Below are 12,564 nucleotides of genomic sequence, written 5' to 3' on the forward strand. Positions count from 1 at the left end.
ATCAGGCTATCGCCTTTTTTTTTTTTTGTTTGTTTGTTTGTTTTTACAAAGACAGAGAGTGAGTCAGAGAGAGGGATAGACAGGGACAGACAGACAAGAATGGAGAGAGATGAGAAGCATCAATCATTAGTTTTTCTTTTTCTTTTTTTTTTTTTTTTTTTTTATTTATTCATTTTAGAGAGGAGAGAGGGAGAGAGAGAGAGAGACAGAGAGAGGAGAGAAAGAAGGGGGGAGGAGCTGGAAGCATCAACTCCCATTTGTGCCTTGACCAGGCAAGCCCAGGGTTTTGAACCGGCGACCTCAGCATTTCCAGGTCGACGCTTTATACACTGCGCCACCACAGGTCAGGCAATCATTAGTTTTTCATTGCGCGTTGCAACACCTTAGTTGTTCATTGATTGCTTTCTCATATGTGCCTTGACCATGGGACTTCAGCAGACTGAGTAACCCCTTGCTGGAGCCAGCGACCTTGGGTTCAAGCTAGTGGGCTTTTGCTCAAACCAGATGAGCCCGCACTCAAGCTGGTGACCTCGGGGTCTCGAACCTGGGTCTTCCACATCGCAGTCCGATGCTCTAGGCACTGCACCACCGCCTGGTCAGGGAGGCTATCGCCTTTTAGCAAGACACCCACCGAGACTACTTTCCCTCCAGCCCCTAGAGCAGTGGTCCCCAACGTTTTTGGGCCACGGAACAGTTTAATGTCAGAAAATATTTTCACGGACCAGCCTTTAGGGTGGGACGGATAAATGTATCATGTGACTGAGACAAGCGTCAAGAGTGAATCTTAGACGGATGTAACAGAGGGAATCTGGTCATTTAAAAAAAATAAAACATCATTAAGACTTAAATATAAACAAAACGGAAATAATGTAAGTTATTTATTCTTTCTCTGCGGACTGGTACCAATGGCCCACGGACTGGTACCAGTCCGTAGCCCAGGGGTTGGGGACCACTGCCCTAGAGCATCTGGGTCGCCCAGGTGCAGGGGATAGAGACGGCAAGATGCACTTCCTGTCCTCAAGGGAAGCATATATGCACAGCTAAATTATAGGAGTCCAGGCTGCTGCTTTGACAAAGGGATGTACAAAGTGCTACAAAAAGCACAGGTCAAGGACTATGACCCAGGCTGGCCTTGGGCATCTCTGGCTGGGGAGTAGCAAGTATGTAGCAGGAGGCCTTAGCCAGTCCTCGAATTTGGGGAGAGGCAGGAATTTAGCAATACCTCATGCTAAATCTGTCTTCATTAGTTACTCTGCAATCTTCAACTTTAACTAAATAATTCCTCTTCACTTCTATGATTCATTCTCTTAAGGATACACTCATTTTATTTGTAAATGTGGTCTTGAAATCATCATCCCACCCAAATGTCCATAAACAGGAGACAAATTAAATAAATAATGGTACATGCACACTATGAGTCACTACGGAGCACTTCAAAAGAACAAGGCTTGTGTCCTTTTGAATATAGAGCCATCTATTGGCAGAATTAGATCTAGCACCACTGCCTGTCATGGAATCTGAGCAGCTAGGTGAGTTACTGGGGCGTGTGGGGGGCCATCAAGTAGAATAGACCCCCCCAAGGGGAAAGCTGGGAGCATCTACTTTGTGACAAAACCAAAGAACATAACTGCTTATAGAATGACCCCCTTTGTGTAAATTTAAAAGTCTATGCAGACATTCACTGATACATGCATCCTCCTTTTTCTTAAAGTGAACAGTTAACTGGTAATAACGGATTCCCTCCGAGGAAAAGGACTGCACTGAAGGTTTGAGAGAAGGCTCTTATATTTCATTATATATCATTTGGTACTTTGAATTTATTTATGCTACTTGCATATTTTATTCCCATTTTATTTTTTAAGTAGGGATTATCTGAGCAATGAGACTGTGTGTCATACACCTTCTTCTTTATAAACATTTCTGTGTTAAAAAGTACCATCCAATATATATGGTTTTTAAATTAATGACTTTCCCTTTCAGCAGAGAGAGATACAAAAACCGATGTTTAAAGACTTGTGCAGGGCTCCCCAATGTAGTGATAAGAAAGCCATTGACTTTCAGGCCTTTCTTAGTAACCTGACTGTAAACTTGCAACAATCACAGGCCCACTACGGCCTGCTAACCAAGATTCAATTGTGTGTTTGTTTTAAAAACATCATAAGCATTCCCAGGGATACGAACACGTGGAATGACAAAAGAGTACATCGCAGTGAACCCAAGTCATTTTGGGCTTGCTCTCAGCCCTAATTCTAAAAGGCCCCCTAAGTTGCATTTTCTTTATTGCACAGAAACACCATAGGACTATTCTTAAATAGGGAACAATGTAAAACAAGTCTTTCTGCTCCTAAAATCTTACTACAAATGGGTCTCTGGAAACATTGAAAAGAAAAGCATTTTTATGCTACTCTTTTAAAGCAAACTGAGAAATAAAAAATCATTGTAATTGTTTCCAAAGCCCTGCCGTAAAGGGTTCAGAGTAGGGCCCCTGCTGGCTGGCTGCTTCTTCCTTTAAAGGAACACTGCAAGATTAGTGTTTATAAGAGGAAAGGGCTTGTTTGGCACTCTAAACGCAACTCGGCCTGTTTTACAGGGAATCGTGCTAAGTCCTTGTTTGCCTGTGCTGCGTCCACATACACCTCCGAAAATGTTTTAACTCCAGGAAATGCAGTCTTTCTGCTGAGTAATACCCACCCACCCCCACCCACCCCTGCCGTTTAGCTCATTACTGTCAAAAATGATGGTATATTAGGGGCAATTAATGCTGAAGACAGGTCTAAAGCCCATGCTTCCCCTGACAGCAAGTCCAATGTCAATGAGTGTTATTACTGGCCTCCCACACCAAACCACTGTTAATGCACTCTGACCAATGTCAAGCAGCCCTCAGGAGAGCAAACAGGGCCTGCCGACCCACTCTAAGGCTCTAAGTGTGACTATTACTGAAATTACTAAGTAAAATTGCGTATGCGACAGAGGTCAGAGCATGCACACACACAAACAGGCACATTAAAGCTCTAATGTAATGAAGAGGGAGAGGGGACATTTTGTAATGTTTACTCCATCACTGTGAAGTAAAAGGACAGCCATGGCCTCAGTAAGGGCTTATTTCATTGCAGGAATAACAGCTATTACCCATTTCTGCTATTTTGTACTTAATTTTTCCAATAACCACAAAAACACTTGGACAAACACCAGATTTGATGTTCGTACAAATATCCAAGCCGTTATAGTAATCAAGACAGCACAGTATTGGTATAAGGATGAAAATAGAGACTAACGAAACAGGCCTGACCTGTGGTGGTGCAGTGGATAAAGCGTCAACCTGGAATGCTGAGGTTGCCGGTTCAAAACCCTGCACTTGCCTGGTCAAGGCACATATGGGAGTTGATGCTTCCTGCTCCTCCCCCCCTTCTCTCTCTCTCTCCTCTCTATAATGATTAAATAAAATCTTAAAAAAAAAAAAGTAACTAAGAGACTAACGAAACAGAATTGCAAGTCTAGAAACTAACTTTTACATTTATGATAAACTGATTTTTGACAAGGATACCAAGGCAAATCAGTGGGGAAAGAATAGTCTTTTCATCAACTGATGCTGGGACAACTAGCTATCCACATGCAAAAGAAGAAAGACCCCATACCTCACACCATATATAAGAATTAGCTCAAGCCTGACCAGGTTGTGGCACAGCAGATAGAATGTCAAACTAGGATGCAGAGAACACAGGTTCAAAACCTTGAGGTCGCGGGCCTGAGCGTGAGATCATAGACTCGACCTCATGATCACTGGCTTGAGCCCAAAGGTCGCTGGCTTGAACAAAAGGTCGCTCACTCTGCTGGAGCCCCCCCACCCCAAGGCACATCTCTCTCTCTCTCCAGCCCGTCGGTCCCAGTCTGTCTCCCTCTCTCTTGCTTTAAAAAAAAAATAAAAAGTAGGCAAATGCATAATTCATCATAAACATTTATCCAAAGAAGGTTAAAATGAAAGCCACAGGGCCCGAAGGGGTAAGCTTCAATTAGCCAAGAAAGCCACTAATGTGAAATTCTCGTTCCGACAAAGCATCAGATAAATGAGGCGTAGCTTTCCAGCCCTAAAACCACTTGAGTCTTCAACACAACTAGAGTCAGCTAAACATCTGAAGCACATTTCATTATGAGAAATTACCAGTTTTCTTTTGTGCTTTATTTACCCAGAAAGCTCACTACAATGCTATCCGTCACTTGATGTTTTTCCATTGCCTAATTAGCATCAAGTACTGTTCTAAACCCATCAAGCCCACCACACAAAACATGTTAAGAATACTTATGCATCAGTGGAATTATGGGTGATTTTTATTTTTTCTGCTTCCCTAATTTTATGTAAAATAGTACTGCTAAGTCATAGTAACAAATGAATAATTTATAAATAAAAGAAACCTCGCCATCACAAAGTTCTTGGCTAAGTCTGTCAAACAGTGTATTTTAAACCCATCCCTCTTTTACCACAGTCACATTAACTCGGTGGTAAAGTGAAGTCAATAAACCAGACAACGCCACGTGCCTTTTTGGTCATTTCTTTGGATATATTAACATGGCAACAGAGATGACAAGAAAAGCACTTATTCCCTGACTGGTGGTGACGCAATAGACAGAGGATCGACCTGGGATGTAATTCTGTGGTCGGGGGCTTGAGCCCAAGGTCGCAAGCCTGAAGCCCAGGGTTGCTGGCTTGAGCGAGGGGTCACTGGCTAGGCTGGAGCCCCCCTGTCAAGGCACGTAAGAGAAGCAATCAATGAACAACTTATGTGCTGCAACTACAAGTGGATGTTTCTCATCTCTCTCCCTTCCTGTCTCACTTAAAAAAAAAAGCACTTACCTCCACACTATTTGCAATATAACGGTTGTCACCTTCAACTTTGACAGAAAAGTCATAATAACCACTGGACAACTTGGCATTCATAAAGTTTAGTTCGAAAACATCCCTGTTTAGAAGGACAGTGGGGTTAGCAAACAGTCACATGGGAAAGCCATGAACGTAATGCATGGGCTGCAAAGGGAGGCGCTCCTTGAGATGGTCCAGGGCTGCCCCACTTCTTCAACTTTGATTATAATGTGGGGAGAACTTCAACACAATTTAAAAAGAGCAACTCTTTCAAGTCTCAAAAGTCTTCTTTTCCTTATTTCCCCTCTCTGCTCCTAAAAGCCCGCCTCCCTGAGGTAGCTTTCTATAATTAAATACCAAACAGGTTGAGTACAGTATGGTTCCCATTATATAAAAAGACTATACAGCAAAATCCCCAATGTCTTTAACCATTCCACTGCTCATTACTAAAAATAATGTTGCTTTTTTATTTCATATTTTACCTATATATTGTTATGACTGACTAATAAATGCATTTTCTAACACTCAAAGTTCTGGATCTCGTTAACTTACTAACATTTAACAGTTTCACATAAAACTGACCTTTAATTTTTTTAAAATTTATATAATAATATTCAGTCATTAAAAATAAGATTGTATGCCCTGGCCGGCTGGCTCAGTGGTAGAGCGTCGGCCTGGTGTGCAGGAGTCCCAGGTTCGATTCCCGGCCAGGGCACCCAGGAGAAGCGCCCATCTGCTTCTCCACCCCTCCCCTTCTCCTTCCTCTCTGTCTCTCTCTCTTCCCCTCCCGCAGCCAAGACTCCATTGGAGCAAAGTTGGCCCGGGTGCTGAGGATGGCTCTATGGCCTCTGCCTCAGGCGCTAGAATGACTCTGGTTGCAACAGAGCAACGCCCTGGAAAGGGCAGAGCATCGCCCCCTGGTGGGCGTGCCGGGTGGATCCCGGTTGGGTGCATGCGGGAGTCTGTCTGACTGCCTCCCCGTTTCCAACTTCAGAAAAATACAAAAAAATAAATAAATAAATAAAATAAGATTGTAAAAAAGATTTAATCCTATGGGGAAAATGATCCTCACATATCGTTATAGATAAAGCCTAGTCTTAATTCAATTTTAGAAACATATTTTGTGCATAGAAAAAAAACAAAAAAAAGGATAGTAAAATGTTAATGGCAGTTATCTCTAACTGCTATAGTAAATTATGGTTAATTTATATATTTTTTTTGTGCTTTTCCATGTTTTTTCCTATAATAAACATTTATTACTCATACATCAAACAAAAACAATAAATATTGAATCTAAAACTGGCTACTTATGTAACAGTGACAAAACAGAGACAACTATAAGATTTGATACCAGTAGGTATTAACCCTTTGATTAGTATGAACGTTTATGTACGTCCTCGTGCCTCCTGACCATCCAGAGTATGATCAGATTTATTTTAAAAATATGTAAAACAACATTAAAAAAAGGCAAATGTATATTCTTCTTGTTTCCATAAACTGATTATCAAACAAACATGATTTTTAAGTTAATAAAACTGGAACTGGAACTAATTTCATTTTTTTAAAAAAACCTCACTCCTGGGGGTCAGCAAGCAAAAAAAAAAAATAATAATAACCTCACTACTCAAAGGGTTAAATGATCTTTGGTAATATCCACATTAATCTGGATTACAATGGCTGCAAGCTAACTTTCCAAAACAAGTTTACTGGCACCTGATAAAAATATGCTCAGGCCTGACCAGGCAGTGGCACAATGGATTGAGCATTGGCCTGGGACACTGAGGACCCAGGTTTGAAAGACCAAGGTCTCCAGCTTGAGCGCGGGCTCACCACCTTGAGTGCGGGGTTGCTGGCTTGAGTGTGGGACCATAAACATGACCCACAGTTGCTGGCTTGAGCCCACGGTCTCTGGTTTGAGCAAGGGGTCACTGGCTCAGCTGGAGCACCCCAGTCAAGGCACATATGAGAAGCAATCAATGAACTACTAAGGTGCCCCAACGAAGAATTGATGCTTCTCATCTCTCCCCCTTTCTGTCTGTCTCTCACTTAAAAAAATGCTCAGGACTTACCCTACAGGGGTGAAGGAGGTCTTCTGGAGAACAGTGGCTCTGGACGACACGGATTTAGCATGTTCTAGTTTAACAGAGGCCTGAGGCAGAGGCTGGGACAGAACACTGGTGACCCGCAACTGGAAATAAGTTTAAAAATTATCTGTAGCAACCAAGGCTGAGGGAGTACAGAATGTTGTCATGGTGTGCTTTATCCAAAGGGAGGACGCTTTGTAGGAGAAAAGCCTCATTTTAGGACATCTCCACTGACCCTTGGTCTACTGTCTATCAGAGATCAAATACAGGAAAACACAATTAGACTGGGAACAGGATCAATTATAAAATGTTAGAGGTGGGGAGGATCTTAAATACGATCTTGTCCAATTATCTCATTTTTCAGGGAAGAAAACTAGAGCCGACGAAGAGAATGACTGGCCCCCGATCACAGTATGTTCCTTTCTTTCTGTTCCCTCTTCTATGCACTCAACTAAAGTAACTTAAAATGTATGTATTCACAAGGGAAACACTTCAGAAAGGTATGGGCAATGAGAAAATTGAATATGGATAACATTAAAAACGATCATTTGTTGAAAGTCAACTATTTGCCAGATACGAGGCTAGGTTCTTTATCTTCCCATTAATAGTCAGAAATAGAGACCATAACCTCTATCTTACAGATGAAGAAACTGAGGCCATGAGAGGAAAAGAGACTGCCACAGACCACACTGTCAGCTAAGTGGCTGGTCTAGAACAGCGATTTTCAACCTTTTCCACCTCATGGCACACATGAACTAATTACTAAAAATCTGTGGCACACCAAAAAGTTTATTTTTTGCTTATCTGACAAAAAAGACAAAATAGGTATAATTTTGATTTATTCACACCAGACAGCTATCATTGTTAGCTACTATCATTTTTTAATTTGACAACCTAAGGAAAAAAAGGTCAGTGTTCCTGATTAAACAGTCAGGTACTGCATGTTTTTAAATTCTTGCAGTTGGCCCTGGCTGGGTAGCTCAGTTGGTTACAGCGCTGTCCTGATAGCCAAGGTTGCAGGTTTGATCCCTGGTCAGGGCACATACAAGAATCAATGAATGATTGTATAAATAAGTGAAACAACTAATTAATGTTTTTCTTTTTTTTTCCCTCTCTCTCTAAACTCCATAAAAAAATTTAAAAATTCTTGTAGCACACCAGTTGAAAATTGCTGACCTAGGACTCAAACCCCAGCCAAGCTTCAAAGCCAGTCCTCTTTCTCCTTCGCTCTCTGAGCATGCCCTGCCTTGTGGTGATTTATGTTAACTAGGTGATTTCTTACCCCAGTCTAGCTGAAGGGATGTAGGCTGTAAGGAGAGGGAGGAGAGGCAGCTTTGAAGTGCTAGGCATCTCCCCAGGGGACTATCTGCAGGAGCCACCAAAGTAGAACTGATGGGGCGGACGGGACTGTCCGATGTGGAACCCCAAAGTTCAGACATAGAATGCTTCATTTCTTCTCAAGATCTTATATTACCAGTGATTTCAACAGCAACAAAAGCCTCACTTGAGATGAAATCTCTAAGCGAACTCAAGAAGGGTGCACAGAGCCTGTTCCGGGAGCTAACTTGAAAGAGAAGTCTGTGCTCACTGCTGAGTGAGGAGGCGGCTAGGCAGCAAGGAGGCAGAGACATCCACAGTCACGCCAGAGGGAGACCTGCTATGTACTTTAACAACGGTAAGTACCAAAATTGCTCAGGAATTTAAAAAGCTGCCTTAAAATAATGTATTTAGAAAGTTTTGGTACTAAAAAATGCATTAGAAGCAAGACTTCTCTAGTCATTTCAAGTTATGAACTCACAAATGCAATTTTCTTGCACTCAATTTAGTGAAAGCGTTATTATTTAAACTTCTCTAGAAGAAAAGCACGTCTTTTGATAGACTGGAGAGTTTCGGGGACTAGCTAACCCAGCAGTCCTTAGTCTGAATACCAGGCTAAGGGAATGAGCCTTGCTCTCCGTTCATGGGTGTCCTCATGGGGGACAATCGGCTGTGCGGCAGTCGCCCTACACTGGACACGACAGCAGGGCAGCACGTTTTGCGCGTGGAGGCCATACCCGCAGGACTGCCTGTTCCTGAGTGTCAGAAGGAGAGCCCTCGGACACAACCACAACGGGCACGTGGTGGCGATTCTGGGCGAGTGCAGCGGCGGCGGAGGCCACACTGAAGGCTTCCGAGAGCGACTCAAAGTTCTTCTTGCTAAAGATCGTGTTCATTAGCTGGATGACCTGGTCCTGAAAGAGAGGGAAATGCAGCTGAGATCTTCCTCCAGCAGGAAGCTGTGAGAGCCAGCCCTCCCCCCCCACCTGGCTCAAGTCATTCCCCATCTAAGTGCTCACCGGAAAGTCTTCTAGCCATCAATCCGGATTGGTAAGCCAGGGGTGGGAGAGCGGGGTGGGGTGGGGGCACACGAATATTCTGCATTTAAGTTCAAAACTTGGATTTGGTTGTTTGTTTTTTTCCAGCTTCTAGCAAAACTGATATGAATGCATTTATTTATCAACCATTTACTGAATGCTTACTAGACAAATGCAAGGTACTTCCAGGTAACTACTGAGATACGGAAGTATAAAATACATGTAACAGTAACCTGTAAGCGCCAGGCACTGGGACAGGTAGTTTGTGTACATTAACTCACAATCTTAGCAAAAACCCTGAAAAAACTGATACTATCTATGTTTTTCAAATGAGAAAACTGAGCCTAAAGGAGGTTAAGTAACTCCTACAAGTTATAACAGAGAGAGAAAAAAAAAGGGCAGCAAGACCAAAACTGACGTGTAGGTCGGTTTGTCTCCAAAGTCCTTCCCACAATGTGCTCTCCTGATTCCACCCCCCTCCCAGCTGAGCAGCCCCCTCCCAGCCCCCCTCTGAGCAGAACACTGGCACTAAGTCTATTTACAAGACCAAGCCTTACAGCCAAAATATACATTAGAAAGAAACTAAAATAACTCTCCATTTAAAACTAATGGGCTGCTTAGAGAAAAATTGAAAGCAATTTTTTAAAAAAGTGGAATCTAAAAGGCATTATTAAAATTCTGGAGGTTGTTTACTCAGGAGGAAACATTTTCCATTTCAATCAGTTTTGTTTTTAAAATCTACCATCTAACAAAAAAGCTCCCTTGTTCCTGACAAGTGTTATTCACAGTCGACATGAAATAATTTTCTTTAATTGTGCCTATTACATTTTTCTATCACTAAGTTGTTGACAGGTTAAAATGGGTAACTGTTCGCCAGAACAGTTATGTCAAAAGCAGTGACAGCAAAATTACTCCATTCAAATACCTGCTAACGAGAAGCTTAGGAATAAAACAAGAAAAAGTGTCAGTTGTATACAAAGAATATTGCCAATTCATCTAACGTACTATGTATGAATGAGTCCCTAAATGATCGGTGCCTTACGACCCATTTTTGCACTTTAACCTAAAACAGAAATTAAAAGACACTAGGCTATCTCTAGACCTCCTACACTTGGGATGAAGTGTAGGATTCATTATAAATTATTAGGTCATATCCTCTGTAGAAAATATGAAATTAATTCAAATTACCCAAGACAGATTATTATTTACTGTTGACTTAAAAAAACTCAACACAGAACTCCTAATACACAAAATAAATGAAAGTTCTAACTTGAAATCCAAATCTTTCCTCCTAAAACACAGTAGCTTGTATTTTAAGTCCTTTATATCAAGGGTGGTAACCTTTCCACAAAAAAGGAGTACAAAGAGGGTCCTACTCCAAGACTTCCCATACACATTCCAACTGAAGGTTCCTTCAGTTTCCAAGCTCCTCTTGAAACAGGAGAAAAGAATTAACCCCTGGTGGATGTCTGGCAGACGCACAAGCCTCTTAGTGAACCATGCCAATCAACAAAGATTAGCTAAGATTCAGCCACTGCTAACTGAGGCGAGAGGGAGAACAGGATTGGCATGGGCCACAAATGTGGACAGCATTCATGAGATAAGCAGGATTTATCAGGAAAAGGGGAGGTGAGGCAAGGCCTCCTGGTCACACTCCCTTATGACATATCCACCCCGTTTACAGCAAGTGTGAATAAAAGTCTGTTAACGTGTCTATCCACTGACAACCAGTTTCTCAAGGACAGTCACTATTACATCTTTCTAGTTCTCATTCTCAATACCTAACCCAACACAGAGACGGACTCTATCCAAGGCTAACTGAACAGCCCTCTCTGAAAACAGCTATCCTGAGCAGATCAAGTCAACAACCCCTTTGGGGTTCACTCCTAAGAACTGTTAGCTAGGCACCTCCTTGATGGATGGCTCGGTCCCCACATGGTCCATGAGCTTGTAGGTGGCGGCCACAAATAATGCTGTTGTTTCCAGTCCTTCTTCAAACTGAAGATACACACCTCCCAGTTCATCCAAGCGGGCAACGAGGTCCTGTCATAACAAAATGCAAGCACGTTGGAAGTCAAGTGACAACAAAAATGAGACACACACACACTGCTGTCACCCCAATGCAGATAGATTTTTAGAAATCTCACTCTAAATCTGGAGACCATCTCAGCCACTTAGTATTTCTGAAAAAAAGGTGCTTAGGTGATGAGTAGACTATGTCGTTCAGGCATCTGAGGGGAACAGTGTCTTCTGCAGCTCTGTGAGTGTGCCCTCCCTTACCCAACGGAGTCAAGTCCAAGCCCAGGGATCATGGCACTGAAGGCACCAGCCGCCCTGGGCAGCAGTCCAAGGCCTAGGCCGCAGTGCACCCAGGAAGCATCATGGCACAGACGGATTCCCTGGCCATCCATCTGGACACAAACTACTGAGCATTTCTCCTTCTTATTAAATGCTCTAAGGATGAAGAGAGACAACATTCTACTCTCCTGGGCAACATGACAGGGCAGCTCATGTGCCTATGGAGCAGGCAGTGATGACACTGTCAGGGCTGCCTGTCACTACTGGCTATGTCCTACATGAGAGCAGTCTGAGCAGCAGGAGGTCCTGGGCACTGGAAAGGACAGAGCAGCAATAAAACCACCGAGACCCCTTGCTGAGCACATATTATCCACTGGGCACTTTAGAATCTCTTGTTCCTACAACCACCATTAAAGGAAATTGAGGCTCAGATATTGCCTGAGATTACCAAGTAATAAGAGGTAGAAAAACTTTTTGAATTTCAGGCTTTTCAGGCTCTAAAAAAAAATCTGTGGACTATAAAACTGTACCTACAAAAGGCCTAACAAGCACTCCCTGTGACACAAGGGACACGAGCGTGCCATGAACGCGTGAAGAGACGTAACTGGCTATAACAGACCACGCACGTCCATCAGCAAGGCTCTTCCAGAGAGTTTCGAAGACGGGAGCTGGGAAATTCCTTTGGCAAAGTAAATTCACACCTCAATCTCCTCCACAACGCTCCTCAGGTCAGCCTGCTGGGACAGGTGGGATGCCGTCTGCAGAGCCTGGACTGTTCTGGAAGGTAAGCAGCAGAACTCGAATGAGTGGCCCGGCTCCTCATCGCCTCACTCCCTCCTGTCCTGGGACACCCCCACAGACAGCTCACTCCTATTCTTTAGAAGTATAAGACAATCTCAGCCTTTAGGGAGCTTATTTACAATCTTGGGAAAGGTGAGACAGAGGCCAGTACATTATGAAGTTCAGTACAGCT

At 42.9% G+C, this 12,564-nt stretch overlaps 1 protein-coding gene across 3 annotated transcripts in view; it reads right to left on the reverse strand.

Moving 5' to 3' along the window:
* The window catches only part of RPN2 (ribophorin II), a 42,169-nt gene that overhangs the window by 16,759 nt on the left and 12,846 nt on the right, over positions 1-12,564 (reverse strand). For all 3 annotated transcript variants that reach the window (XM_066234557.1, XM_066234556.1, XM_066234558.1), the window contains exons 5-9: positions 12,293-12,368; positions 11,202-11,336; positions 8,994-9,170; positions 6,925-7,043; positions 4,850-4,955 (exon numbers count right to left, since the gene is read on the reverse strand). In XM_066234557.1, the coding sequence (XP_066090654.1) occupies positions 4,850-4,955; positions 6,925-7,043; positions 8,994-9,170; positions 11,202-11,336; positions 12,293-12,368 (613 nt within the window). The remainder of the gene's footprint in view (positions 1-4,849; positions 4,956-6,924; positions 7,044-8,993; positions 9,171-11,201; positions 11,337-12,292; positions 12,369-12,564) is intronic.

The sequence above is a fragment of the Saccopteryx bilineata genome, chromosome 6, assembly GCF_036850765.1.
Source record: "Saccopteryx bilineata isolate mSacBil1 chromosome 6, mSacBil1_pri_phased_curated, whole genome shotgun sequence".
Lineage (NCBI taxonomy): Eukaryota > Metazoa > Chordata > Mammalia > Chiroptera > Emballonuridae > Saccopteryx > Saccopteryx bilineata.